This window comes from Melanotaenia boesemani, chromosome 11 (genome assembly GCF_017639745.1).
Source record: "Melanotaenia boesemani isolate fMelBoe1 chromosome 11, fMelBoe1.pri, whole genome shotgun sequence".
Taxonomy (NCBI): domain Eukaryota; kingdom Metazoa; phylum Chordata; class Actinopteri; order Atheriniformes; family Melanotaeniidae; genus Melanotaenia; species Melanotaenia boesemani.
The window spans coordinates 22,917,271-22,931,842 of NC_055692.1; the positions used below are offsets into that span (position 1 = coordinate 22,917,271).

Consider the following 14,572-nt stretch of genomic DNA (forward strand, 5'->3'; position numbering starts at 1 on the left):
GTTGGGAAGAGAACAAGAGGGAAGGAAAGTGAAGAGCAGTGGGAAACAAAGGAAAAAAGAGATAGAGGGAGAAACATACAAGAGGGAACCCACAGGCGGCGACAGACTGAGACGCTACAACTCCACACTATGTCTTTACTAAGACAACGAGAAACAGGAAAGGCCAATTTTACTGAAAGAGTCCAGGTGGCCAGAATAGAGAAACAAGTGTCTGTGTGGGGCGGATCGTGTACACATGTGTATGCATATCTCATTACGGGCAGCCAGAACATTGCTTCAAATTAGTCCACAAGAGATATTTACAAAGGAAACGGAGTCTGGGCAATGAGGTCAGTGATCAGTTTTAGAATCATCAAAGCATGTGTGTATTGTCTTGTTTGCATATGTGTATAGATTCTGAGATGCGGGGCTGAGGTGGGTTCTCTCACCACGGAGTTGTACTGCGTCTCACAGTAAGATCTTACTGTGAACTCCATGTCTTCCTCCTCCTTCTCCTTGACTGGTTTCTCTGGCTCCTCCTCCTCCTTCTCCTGTAAATACGCCTCCTGATCCTGCGGCATGTAGGACATCTCATCCTTGTTCTTGAACTCGAGACTCAGGATGGATGGTGGAAGAAGAAGGCCCAAAATCACCTGGTTGACAAGGAAGTGTAGAGGTGAAGAAAAGTTAAATGGAAAAGCTGGATGTGACAAATCACAGATAGGACACAGATGTTCAGTCATGAACAGCATCATGGAAATCAGAACACAGAGAATCTGGAACAAAATATGCTTTATAAATAGTTGCAATACACACATGCGAAACTCATGAAAGAAATGTACCCCGAGAACACCTCTGCAACTTGCCCCAACTAGTGTACAGATGAATGTAAAAGCTTTGAAACTGACAACAGCTCAGACAAGGGCTCTCATGCGGAAGTCAATTATAAAATCATTACTTCAGACAAGTAGCAAGGATACTCCACTGCTACAATGGATGAGAGCAACACACACACACACAGCAGATAAAGCAAGCATTCAAATGCTGTAAACACTTCAGATATATAATAGTCAAACAAGAGAAGTAAGCATGAAGTAAGAGTGGGTAAATCCCAGGGGGAAAGTGAGGAATATGGGAAAAAGAGGCATATGAAGGACAGTGTATTCACATGTCACTTTGCCTTTGTAAGCAGCTAATTGTTTAGCACTGCATTGATGTCAGGTGTAGATGTGAGCTGAAAGTTTATTAATTCAATCTTGAATTGATTCCATACTGGTCCTGGTCCAATCACTGAAAAAAGTGCAGTAATCTAATGATCAATGTACCAGCGTAGTTGGATGAGTAAATGAGCAGATGTAGGGAAAATGATGGTTTTACACTGAAGGAATTAAGGTAGTGAAGAATGTAACTATAACCCCAGCACAGAAAGTGATATTTTGCTTTTCTTGTCTTTATATGAAGGAACAGAAGGCAAAGACACAGGTTGCCAAGAATTCAGTTCATTTGGAGCTTCCTGTAACCATATGAAACAGAGAGCAAGCAGGTTGAACATTACCTTCCTTTGCAGTTATCATGACTACAAAAACTGCAGACACACTGTTTTAACAAGATTTTGACATGGTTGTTTTATCATGAACTCCTGGGGGCACTGAATCTTGTTTGTTCCACTTGTGGTTTCCTCTCTGTCTTTCTGCTCTAGACAGTGTGTCTTACTAGAGCACTCTCTCTCTCTCCCTACCTCCCCCCTTCAAAAGCCAAATCATATTCACTGCACTGGAAATCTGTTCGCTATGAGAAACCAGCCAACCGGCCAGACCATCATGCCACTTCACTCTGTGTATGGCTGACTGTGAATCTAACCTTCAGCAATTATCAGGGCGGCTTTTCATTATAAATAAGTCTAACCTTTTTGGTTTGAGCAACTGCCCTCTATCACCCGACTACCAGACATCTGGGAAACAGACATGAGCAAATATTGCTTAGAACACACTGCTCCTAACTCGAACCTTTCCTCTTCCCTCTCCTTGAGGGATGATCACCACATAAGCATCAATATACAATATTAATGCCTCCCACTGAATATACTGCGGTTAAATCAGTGTTGTAGAGGGTGTGCAGCTTTGTCTATTATGTTTCGCAGCTGGTGCAGCATTCTTTCTATAATCAGCTTCAGAATAATCCCCAACACAGTCAGTCTTATTAATCACTGTGTTCAGTTTCTATCTCACAAGCTCTGATTCTGTCCCAACATATTGCAAAAACATTGTTTTTTCACTCTTTGTAACAAACTTTAAGAAGGACAAAACTCAAGGACGAAAGCTTCCCTTATAAATATAGTCTGCTCTGTTCCTTCTTGTAGGTGGCCTCGGTGGTGCATTTTCCACTCCAGCCGGTGTTTCAGGGGAACACACAATGATCCCTAGCCCCCCATCATCTCTACCGCTTCTCTCAGGATAGAAATAATGTCCAGCTTTTTCCTGATCCTCCAAAAATCCATAATCATTTCCTTTATCTTGTTTACATTCAAGATTAAGACTTGTCACAAGTTGTGACTGAGCGTGTGGGGAAAAAAAAACAAAACTAAAACAAACATCTGTCTTTGAACTAAACATCTCAGCATCAAGTTGTTTGACCAAAGAAGCTGATGTTTTAATCTGGCCAAGTCCATGTTCTGTCATTAATCCAGTATGGAGGTTGTGGAAGGCCCTGAAGGGAGCAGCATCTTCAACATCCCAGTTTAAAATAGTTCTGTCTGGAGAAATGGCCTCAATTCCTCTAAGTTGTTTGGATGGATCAGCAGTTACTGGAAATGTTAATGTGCATTTATTGTTACTCAGAGGACTCATACCAGATACTGTAAATAAAGATTCACAAATGATAAAAACAGTATTAGTGATAAAATGGTATTTTCCTTATTAGATAACTCACCAAGTGTTTTTATGTCATTTTTCAACATTGTCTCTAAATCTTCTTTTAGGATGTGTAAATATCTTATCTATATTTTAGGTCATATTCATAGACAAACATTGATCATGGCTTGTATCAGCCATATTCTACTTTTATGTCAGTGGTAATCACCAAAAAACTAACTAGTACTTCTCCCTGTTAGTTCCCTACATTTTCTCACATCAGAGGCGCCTGCGAACATGTCCGCTCAGCAGATCTGCAGGGGTGATTTGGAAATCCTCTAGAGTAGTTTCCATGGGGGTGAGAGGTTTTCTAATTACTCTTTCAGTTTTTCTCAAATACTGTGTGGAGATGAAAGCATTCCTATACAACCTGCTGATGTAACACAAAAGCTTGCAGTCACTGTGGTGTGCACAGACAATTTTTTTCTTGTGTAGGCTTACTCATCTTCACCCACAGGTTATTCCAAACATCTTTTCCAGTTGTTGTACCTTCAGGCCTGAGTTCTTGCGCATACGCAGACGTCCCATCCACATGTCGGTCAGCAGCATCTGACTGCAGGTGTGAGCAATGAAATCCCTGTGTTTGGCTGCTACCGCCAGCTGCAGGCAGGTGGCGTTGCTCCAGTTTTTTAGCTCGTATGTCAGCAGCTTCATGGCCATCTGCTCATCCTGTTTATAGGACTGGTCTAGGAGCTCCACTGCCAGCTGCCCAAACTCCCTGTGAAAGTATATGTAAAAATATATGGCGCTTAGTAAAAAAAAAAAAAAAAGCAATAGGGATATACTTTGTCCAAAATGTAAAATAAATAAAATGATATCACTGACTATCTTGGTAAGATTCACACTTCAAATTAATACTCTCAATCCAAGTTTTGCCCTACTTTCATTCTATGAAAGGCTATTTACCTACACAGACACAAGTGCATAGACAAACAGTGCCGAGAGTTTGGGAATTTATGAAACAAGGTTTTACAATGTCACATGCAACATGACACAGTTCAGTAGTACTATGTGAACAGATGAACAACTTTCTGTTTTTTTGGAGTACTTTTAGGATAACTTATATAAAATACTACCATACATTAAAAGCAAATATTGCAACATTCCTTACACAACTTGTTTAAAATGCCTTGACAAGAAAGAATTCCCAACAGAATTTAATACAGCAAGTACCCACACACGATATATTAAAAATAACATAATCACCAGCCTAATTATGTGTCTGTACAAACACATACAGAAACACACACATGAAGCACTTCACAAATACTCCAAATTAAGTAAAGAACACGAGATATAAAAATGCATGTACTTAAATGAGCTCTTCGAAGGAAGCCAACCAAATTCTCTGTGGAAAGTGAACTTAAAATATGCCAGCTCTGAGGCGATTCTTTGAAACTGTGCATGTGTGTGCTGGGGGAGTTTGCTTTAGTGTGGCTGTGCTTCATTTGTACTATCTCCAAAAAAAAAAAAAAATTAACCTAATTAACAGTGATTTCCGTAGCCAACGTTTTCAACTCAAGCATTATCTTAATCTCAGTGCGTATTCTTAACTTAAGACGATACATGTTATTAGATTTCTGTATGTATGTCATTTACATCCCATGGGAGCACACAGCAGTCTGAAACAGGACAGTTTGCAGGGGAGGAAGGCACGATAGGTTGTGTGTGCAGCTGTCTATCTTTACTAGAGTGGAAGGGCACAGGCATTCCTGTCTAGACTCCCAAGTCAACTTTGCATCAATCATTTATTATAAAAATGTTTTCAGTGTGCTGCAGTATACAGCACACCATGTGCAGTTCATAGACCATAATATTAAAGCCACAGTGGTGTGAGGGGGGGGGGGGACTTCTTTGCCCCATAACCCCATACTGCCAGCATACTATTAGAGCAGTTGGCATGATGGGGACATCAAGGTGTTTGGCAGCAGGATGCTGGTATAGTATCGTTTGAATCCTTTGGGTTGTAAAACAGCCTTTGTGGATATAGGTTGTTGCAATACATACCACAAATATTGTGTGGGTGAAGACTGAGAAGATATAATTGCTGGATCAACAACCTGGACCTTTTGTCATGGTCCTTGAACCCTTCCTAAGCAGTTTTTGTGGTATTGCTACACCTTAAAGGAATATCCTGTTGATAACACAAGCAAGGGAAAGACAGTGTGGTTTGTATTTCCCTGTGTATACATTATTCATGCCACCCACCTGGAGTTGTGGTTCAGCTCTTGGGAGATGTCATCCACCATATCGTTCTCAGATGCTTCATGTGCCATGGCCTTACAGAGCTTACATGCCACCAAAGCTTTGGCCATAGCCTCCTCACCATGCTGCCAAAAGAACAGCGCCATTTTCTGACGTTTCATAAGCACAGCCCACACCATCAGCTCATGGAAGGGGAAAGGGAAGTGGTTAATTTCTGGGTCATCCAAATCAATGTCCACCTCTTCCTCTCGTTTACGTGTTGTCTTCTGGCGACCTCTGCGGATTGGCATGTCATCCTGATGGAGATCAACAATAAGTCAGTGAGGTGGGAAAAAGAGAGTATTTCTCGATTATTTTTAACACGCTATTTCATGCTAGGACTTCTGTCTAATAGAAAAACATAAAATTAATCTGGGGAGGTTAGAGCATTTTTATTGTGCCTTACCAGGGGACAGTAGATGTAAAGTTGAAATTGTACATAGTCGCCAATAAATAATTTAGAAAAAACAAATGCAGTCAGTGGCTGCATTCTAAATGCTAATCATAGTGACACTAAAAAAAAACTGACAATTTTATGATAGATGCCTTTCAAAGGGCAAAAACACAGAGAGAAATAGTACAAATTTAATAGAGAGGAAAAAAAAAACCAAAAGAAGACCCTAGTGACACGGATGGAAGATGGATTTTAAACATGGAGTCACACAAAAGAACAGACAGCCAAGTGTGCTAGGTAGAAATACCTCAGAGACATATGCTAAGATAAAAGGTTTATGATATGGATTCTTCCTTGTGTACACAGTTTGTATATTCAATGAAGAATATGAATACATATATCATATAATCTTAAGGCAGTCATACATTGAGTTAAATGTAACTGATCTGGCTATCATACAAATATTTTCAAATATATTAAATTACACGTCTGGAGTGTTGGACTTTTCATGAAATGCCTTTACATTTTCTTGACTGCCTATTTAACAACAAACTTTTATCTGGCTCTGAACTGAACTCGAAATGGCCACCAAAATGAAGTAAACAAGCCTCAAGCTCTTTCTTTCAAAGACTGAGAGGCATACAACACACTTTAAGTATAAGACATTCTTGCTCTGGCTACACAATCAACACAATTCAACAGAGAAGAATAACCTTGACAGGATCAAAACTCACCTCCATTCCCAACAGTTTCAGGGCTTTGGGCTAAAAAAAACAAAAAAACAAACATAAGCACAGTAACACCTTCTATTAATGTATTTTTCAGTGCAATTTACTCTGTAAGCAAAAAACAGAACAGACTTACGGACGAGCTGATCAGCTCATATCAGGCCATAAATAAACTGTAATATTAAGAATCACTTGATTTTAAGAGAAATTTTACTGAGGAATTTGCATTATGCGTTGGTGTGATTGACAGTATACTATAGATGCAATAATCTCACAGTTTTACGTATTAAAGTAAAGTGCATTTGGTACAGTAATGTGTGTCTGTTTAAAAAAGCAGGGCATGTGTGAATTATGCATTCATGAACCATCATCTGAGCTGGTAAAAATAGCCCAGGTTTCCTGTGGGAATTAGAGATCTACATCTATTTCAAGGCTTTGTTGTTACTTAACATGTGTTTGTGTGTGCATGCACATGACTGTGATCACGCTTTCAGTTCATCTAGAAAATCACAGTGAAAACAGAACTGAGTCTATTTAATTTACCCTCTTTGCAAAGTCTCTCTTCTGCTTCTCTGTGCCTGCATTACCTGTGTCTCTCCAGCTTTTTGCTGCTTTTGTTGAAAAAAAAAAAAACAAAAACTGACATACAAACAAGCACATTAAGATGTGTGATAAAAGAATTAGCAATCTAAAGAGTCTTAGTTAAGTTTGGGGCCACCACATGAGTTTTAGTATCCTTTAGTATGATATGACATGCATCAGGATTTACACTAGATCAGGGGTGTCAAACTCTGGTCCTCGAGGGCCGGTACCCTGCAGGTCTTTATTGTTTCCCTGATCTAACACACTTGACTGAAATTAATGGGTAATTGTGAAGAAGCTGACAAGAAGCTGTTGGATCCATTTGATTTTCTTCAGGTGTGTTAAATCAGGGAAACAATGAAAATCTGCAGGATACCAGCCCTTGAGGACTGGAGTTTGACATCCCTGCACTAGATGGATGGAGCAACATTCTTTCAAAAAGCTGGTTTTGATCATGATGGTGGTAAGGAGCGCTGTCAAACAATTCAGACCTAAATTTTCCATACGTGTACTTTTGGATTAAGATCTGGTGAATGCCATATCATATGATTCATGGAATTTGTGTTCTAATGTATAGATTTACAGCAACCATTCCCTCTAAAGCAGGGGTGTTCAAAGTCAGTCCTCGAGGGCCGCTGTCCTGCAGGTTTTTAATATTTCCCTGCTTCAACACACCTGACTCAAATTAAATGGATGCCACAGCCAGTGAAGTTCTCCACAATGACTTATTAATTTGAGTCAGGCGTGTTGGAGCTGGGAAACATTGAAAAAATGTTTGTGGCCCACAAGGACTGGAGCTAGACACCTCTGCTGTAAAGAGACAAATGGACCCGAACTGTGCCAGCAAATTTCACAACAGCGCTACTGTATCCCATAACTACAGATCAACGGATCGGGCATGTACAGTTTTCTTCATGTACACGCCCTCATCGAGCTGTCAAAAATGTGGCAATGGATGACTTGTCTGACCGTATCACGTCTGCCTTTGTAGACCAGTGCATATGGTTTTTGCAACGCTGAACTGTCCAATGTGCACTCATCTATGTGATGAGCAGTGTATGCCTCACAACACCTCTACTGTTGACCAACTGCTCCCAGTCTTAACATGCTGCAGTGACCTTCACGGTCATCTGAGAAAGAGCTGCTCCTCCATTTGTCCTTATTTATCATACTTATTCATGTGTAATACTCGTTAAATGTGCACCACCTATCATAATGTCTAGCTCTATTTACTGATGTCTTTCCCATAAACATGAATAAAGCTGTCCTTTAGTCACTGTATTGAAACACTAGCCAGCTACTCTATGGGTGACACTTTTACCATCTGTGTCCCAAAGATTAACATTTTTTTCAAAGTCACTAAGTCCTTTATTTTTTTGCAGCTTGCAAGTCAGCTCATTTAGCTAAGCATTCCTAAACATGCCGCAGAGTATTATTTAATATTTTATCCAGATTTTTCCTTTCATTTTGTCATGAGACTCTACGCACACACATACACTCACAAACACATACTCAAACATACAAACGCTTGAATGCACTGTTAAGCAGGAATTAGCAGTAGCAGTCACACCTGTGTATAGTTCTATTATCATTACACCTGTGGCAGTGTGTGAGTCATTGAGGCAGAACAAAATAAATGTAATATAATGTGTAGTGTGTGGGGTGCAAACACCACCAACAAACACTCGATTTCAGTTATCATTTCCTCCACTTCACTTGAGCATACTCATCAGTGCAAAGATTTTTCTTTCAAGGCTGTAATGAAGTGAGTGTTTTCTCTGGATCATAAAGGTAAGTATTGAAAAGCTGCTGCACAGATGGATGATTTGTTGCATCTTTTAACAGCTTGTGCTCTGCTGTCTTTGTAGAAATAAATAGAAAATTCAAGAATGTTAAAAAAATGAATGATAAATCAAATGATACAATAAATTATAATATTATTATTACAATACATGGGTGTTTTGTTTGTGAAGTCAGACTGTGCAAGGTTAGGGAAAACCCCATCTACATGCACAAATTAATCAGGACTCTTCAGATGCTTATATGGTCTTTTTGGGTGCTGAAGTTTTCCAAGCTTGTGCATGAAATGGGTCTGAAGTACATTGTAGAGATGTAGATTACAGTGATTCTCTCACAAAGTCTCTCCACAAAACAAGTGTTTTTGTTATCCAAAATTGATCCACATCGTATATGCTCTCAGTTCATCTGGTTTCACATATTTGTGCTGCACGTGCTCAGCTGTTGAGGGAGCCCATAAACCACTGTATGCTGGTGATGATGCAAAATTTATGTCACACAGGTTTTAGAGCCAAACAGATGCAGAAACTGCAAATTACTCTAGCCTCAACCATGTCATGCAGTTACAACAACTGCTCCGTAGGGAAGGTAAAAGAGACCACTGACTAAGAAGTAAGAAGAAGAAAGTTTGGTTCATTGATTGGCCATTATTGAAATCAGCTTGTTTACTGCAAGGAAACAATGGAGCAACAATAACTTTACTCAGTCTTGGGGTTTCTGCCTTTACTTTTGGTATTACAACCTAAGACACTTTTAATAAGAATCCATGCAGTACAAGCAGCAGGAGAGGCATATATGACATGTTATTGTACATCACAACATGTCACTTCCTCTCTTTAGTTCGCTGGATGGCCTGTTTGCGTTTACAGTGTCATCGCATTGCACCGGATCAGAGTCCATTTGCAGGAGGACTGCGACCCCCACTTTTCAAGAGGACCAGGATTTGCTTCCTTGGTCTGCACCAGAATCAGTATGCATGTTCACAATACTCCAAACAGACCCGACTATCCATGGAAACAGTGCCAGTAGGAATGCGCCCATAACTTATGTCATGTTTCTTTGTTAGATGCAACCCAGCAGCTGCATTGTAAAGATGAACATTAGGAGAGTGAGCTTGCTTTTATTCTTTTTTTTTTTCTTGTTTTGTTCATATTCTACTTGGCTCTACTCATTCTCTAACATTTTTTATATGATTAACTGTATAATTGATCATTTTTAAGCACCACACTTGTGACTTCTTTCCTATACTCATGTCAACATATTCAAAATTTACATGCTTATGCAGATTTACTACTTGCACCAACAAAATGAAGTTTAACCTTGAGAGCACAACCCCTAACTAAGGCCACACTTACTAAAATGTAATTTGCGCATCTTGGCCTTACAGGGCAAATTTTATCATAAGTCTCATTAGACTAATGCAGTTCCTCCCATTAATGACATTAGTGCTGAAACTAATTAAATAGCTGGATGCTAACAAAGGGTGAGAATCATTTACTCACCCTTTTGGGTCCAAACAAGTTATGGTATAGAGTTCTGAATCTCTTCCTTGTGTAGTTACACCGATATGCGCCCCCCATGAGGTACTCAATGACCAGTCCAATGTCGATTAGGCTGATGCGGTAGTCCGGGGGCAGGTTTCCCTGGAAACCAGACAGTGTTAATAGCCAACAACCAAACAAACTTATTAACAAAGGAAGGACCATAAGAGTACAAAATTAACCACACAGTCTTACACACTCTAGTCACAAAATCCAAATCAAACTGTTTTGGCTATAAAAGAAAACGTGATTATCGGATTCACCTTGAAGTAGATCCAACTGAACCCTGGATATTCTCGCTTGGAAAGAACACACAATGTCAGTGAGTAAACCGCACGACAAGCAAGAGCACGGGAAAGAGGTACACAGAAACTCTCAGGCAAGATCTCTCTTCCAGTCTCTTTTAGAAATAGTTTTTCAAACAGATTGTACCTTAGTTGGTCTATTTTTACTTTAAATTTGTCTAAATGGTGAAACTTTAAGATGCCTACAGTTTTGGAAAGAAAAAAAAATGTTTCAGGTACAAAACATCAAAGTTTTGTAGAATGTAATAAAAAAAAAGTGTTGCTTAAATTCAATAGAGAAGCTAAAGATGAGGAAATAATTAAAGCTCAACTTCAAGAGGTAACACCTAAGGGCAGTTACAAAGGATGTGAAGAACTGAATGAGTTGTCATGATTTTAACTTAGGGAATAATGAGATCTTCCCAGTAAGGTTCGATGCAGTCCTGAAGAGGGGAAGAGAGAAGTGGAAATGACTCATTAGCCTGGAAGAGAGCAGCAGTAGCGTGGAGTGACAGACAGACAGCTATTGATGGGATAAAAGAGTCATTAATGAATCAGAAGGTTTTAACGTGAAGTATATCACTGCTGGTTGCCCCCCTCTTGTCCTCAACCTCAGAGCTGGCACTCATTATTCTGGACCTTACTGTTCCTCTGAGATACACCAGTTACCGGATGTATCTTAACACAACCCATGACTCTGTTTCTTCTCATCTTCAGTCAGATGAGAGCTCTTAGAAATCTGTCTTACATAACACTATTTTATAGCTGGTGCCCTACAGGATAGTGGAAAAACTACCTTTAAGGACAAAAATGTTAGCACCCCTCTGTTAATGAAAGAAAAATGCACAATGGTCACTGAAATAACTTGAAACTGAAAAAACAAATAACAAACAAACCATAGCTGAAATTTGACCAAAATCCCAAGATCTTTTGCATGTTGTTAAACAGAATTATTTTAAAAACAGCCCAATGAAACAGGCATGGGAAATATAATGGTACCCTTAACTCAGTATTTTGTTGCAGAACCTTTTGCTTTTGAGACTATAAGTCCAATAAAAATAAATAAATAAATAAAAAATTACAATTTAACTGTAAATGAGACTTCTGCACCGGTCTTCCAGTTGACCTGTGACTGAAACCAAGTTTTAGACACTAGGAAACACATTTTGCTTGCCTGGATGCCTTGATAGTCTTGATATTTCATTGTACCCTGGACAGATTCAAGATGGCCTGTGCCCGATGCAACAAAGCAGACCAAGAACATTTGAAAACCAAATTATTTTCAATTTTTTTTAGAGGTGCCTTAATTTTTGTCCAGGCCTGTTTCTTTAGTTTGTTGTTTCAAATTATTCTGTTAAACAATAATTCAAAAGCAATATTTGATTTTCATTCATTAATTTTCAGTCAATTATTGTTTATTATTCATTTAGTCAGTTTCAAGTTATTTCAGTGACCATTGTGAGTTTTTCTTTTATTAACAGAGGGGAGCCAACAATTTTGGCTATATTTCAAAAACATTTGATCCACTTTGAAAAATTTTTGTTAACAAAGGTGACACTTAAAGAGCACTGCAAAAGTTGTTTTGTTAATGATTTATTATTTTCTTTATTTCCAGCAAACAGTTTGATCATGGGCTGATGAGCTGGTATTAAAGTAATAAAAAATGGACTCCTAGCTGTCATCACAATTGAATTTATTTTTTTATTTTTTATAGTTTTTAATTTTCCACTGCAGTAACTAAACTCTGAGTCTTGGCTGCGATGCTAATAAGGAGACTAGTGCGCTGGACAGCTCTTACATGATTTTTTTCATTCTTTAATACATTTGAAATTTATAACTGCAGTTCAGAAAAGTTGCTTTTTTATTTAGTGATAATACTTTTGTCAATACTTTGGAAACCTGTAAGATGATCAGAACGAAGGATTTATTTCTGTGTAATGTATTACACATTCATCACAACAGAACATCAATATAAGTTCATGTTACTTATCTATTACGTAGATTCTTTTAGATTGATATTTATTAAAGCAAACCCAATTATAAGCTTCCAGTTACAGTTGGATTTCTTCCACACCCTTCCTGATGTGTGAGATGTACTAACCCCTCATCATAAATCTTTGAGTTGCAGCTTTGGCATTTGTTGTCAATGAGCAAAACTCTGGGATTCTCCTGACTGTTTGTTTATGTTTTTTAACTTCTTTTTTTTAAACATTCTAATAAAATAGACCAGATTAATCCTTAAGCCTGCCTACATTGACCTTCACCACTAACAAACTCAAAAAATGACTGGCACTTGCTGACAGTACAAAGCGACAATTATCAGGGAATAATGAGAAAAGATGCCAATGTTCTGGAGACTCCACCCGAGGGATAGTGTTTAAATGAAATTAGCATCATGGTACAACAGCAACACACAGACACTTCAGCTACACTACTGCATTTACACACAGCTCCACAGAAAGAGGGAATTATGTCACACCATGCAATGACAAGTTTTGTTTTTCATGATAATAAAACCACAACATGAAATGATAGAATGAGTTTAATTCTTTTTACACAACCATTAGAGTCACGTTTAAAGGCAGGAAGCATTTTTATCCACCCTCAGAGGAGAATGCAGCATGAATGTAATTGGTAACATGTTATTTAACAAATACCTTTAAATGATAATGATGGTGTTGGTGACACCTCTGTTTCTCTCTTTAGAACTTTGGGATTCGTACCAGCTGGCGCGCAGATACGTGTTGAATGTAAAACGTGGGTTGCTGTTTCTTGTCGCCCATAATTATCAAAGTGCAATTTGAGATATGACGCAAATTAAAACTAGCATTGTGTTTACAATTTTTGCAAGCCAAAAGGTATTTTTAAAGATGTGATGCCATTAATTTAGCTTCTAAACAAAAAAAAAAAAAAAAAAGAAAAAAAAGAAAAAAGAAAATCTATGTTATTCTAAATATTGTGCAAAATCACACCGAAGGAATCAGAACAGAAAAAAGTCCACTCATGTGAAATTGTTATTTAATATGATAACAAATAAATCATGATGCCACTGAGTTATCCTCATAAGCCTCGCAGCTGCTTCACTGTAGCCTGATAAAGCTGATTTTCAAATTTTGTTGGTACATTGTATTTAATATATCAAAGAAAGTATATTTGTAAGTCATGAGAATAATGAGAGTCGTGCAAAGCTCTACACAGCCACCGCAGCCCTCAACTCTGGCTGAAAGAGAAAAGCCGGCCTGTATTTGCAGTAAACAGCTACTAGAGCCACTAACATCTACACACACACACACACACACACGCAAAACAGATGCAAACAGAGTAAGATACACACACCACAAAAAAAAGCAACTGAAACTCTATGTGGTGAAACAAGTCCTCTTTAATATACAACATTCCCATCTGGTGTGCCTGAGCAGCTACAGAGCTACTGAGACGGCAGTGATAGTCATACCTTTTTGACATCTCTGACAAGGTGATACAGCGTGTTTGATGGTCCATGTCGCTGTTAAAGAAAAGGAGGGAAAACATGATGCAGCATGTATTTAGAAAAGACTATGCTGTCACCACCATATGTGTGATTATTATTACCGTGTTGTAGAGCTCCTCCAGTCTGGAAAGCGTGAGGAAGCGGTGCATGCTGACTCCATTTTCAATCAGCAGCTTGACAAAGTCTACTCTATCCAACACTAAGGCATCTAGCATCGCCTGTTCAAGGGAACCAACCTAATAAAGAAGAATAAAGAACACTTGATACAGCCTGTACAGGAGAACTGCACAAAGTATGCAATCATTTTTCCTTTATCAATCATAATCAGGAGAGACACAATTCAAAACAGAGGTACAATGTCAAATAATTTATGTGCTAAACGACTTTTTTCATGATTCCATAATACAGTATAAGGGAGCATATTCTTGTATTTACTGCTTCTTACAGGCCACTGCTGCCCATAGATGAAGATCTGACTGCGTGCGATGTCCACTCTGTTCCATGCAAGAGCCAAACTCAGCTGGTCAGGGGCTGAAGCATTGGCACCTGGAATGAATCCAGAAATATGATAAAGCTTTACCACAGAGAACGATGCTTCATAATATTCATCTCTGTAGTCACTTC

The 14,572-nt window shown here is 38.7% G+C and overlaps 1 protein-coding gene across 1 annotated transcript in view; it reads right to left on the reverse strand.

Annotated features, from left to right (window-relative positions):
• Positions 1 to 3,193: 3,193 nt before the first annotated feature.
• Positions 3,194 to 14,572, reverse strand: part of LOC121648895 (transient receptor potential cation channel subfamily M member 3) — a 54,309-nt gene continuing 42,930 nt past the window's right edge. Inside the window, exons 8-15 of the mRNA XM_041999347.1 lie at positions 14,394 to 14,494; positions 14,050 to 14,184; positions 13,913 to 13,963; positions 10,136 to 10,276; positions 6,261 to 6,290; positions 5,097 to 5,389; positions 3,330 to 3,606; positions 3,194 to 3,227 (exon numbers count right to left, since the gene is read on the reverse strand). Of these exons, the coding sequence (XP_041855281.1) occupies positions 3,336 to 3,606; positions 5,097 to 5,389; positions 6,261 to 6,290; positions 10,136 to 10,276; positions 13,913 to 13,963; positions 14,050 to 14,184; positions 14,394 to 14,494 (1,022 nt within the window). The 3' untranslated portion in view covers positions 3,194 to 3,227; positions 3,330 to 3,335. The remainder of the gene's footprint in view (positions 3,228 to 3,329; positions 3,607 to 5,096; positions 5,390 to 6,260; positions 6,291 to 10,135; positions 10,277 to 13,912; positions 13,964 to 14,049; positions 14,185 to 14,393; positions 14,495 to 14,572) is intronic.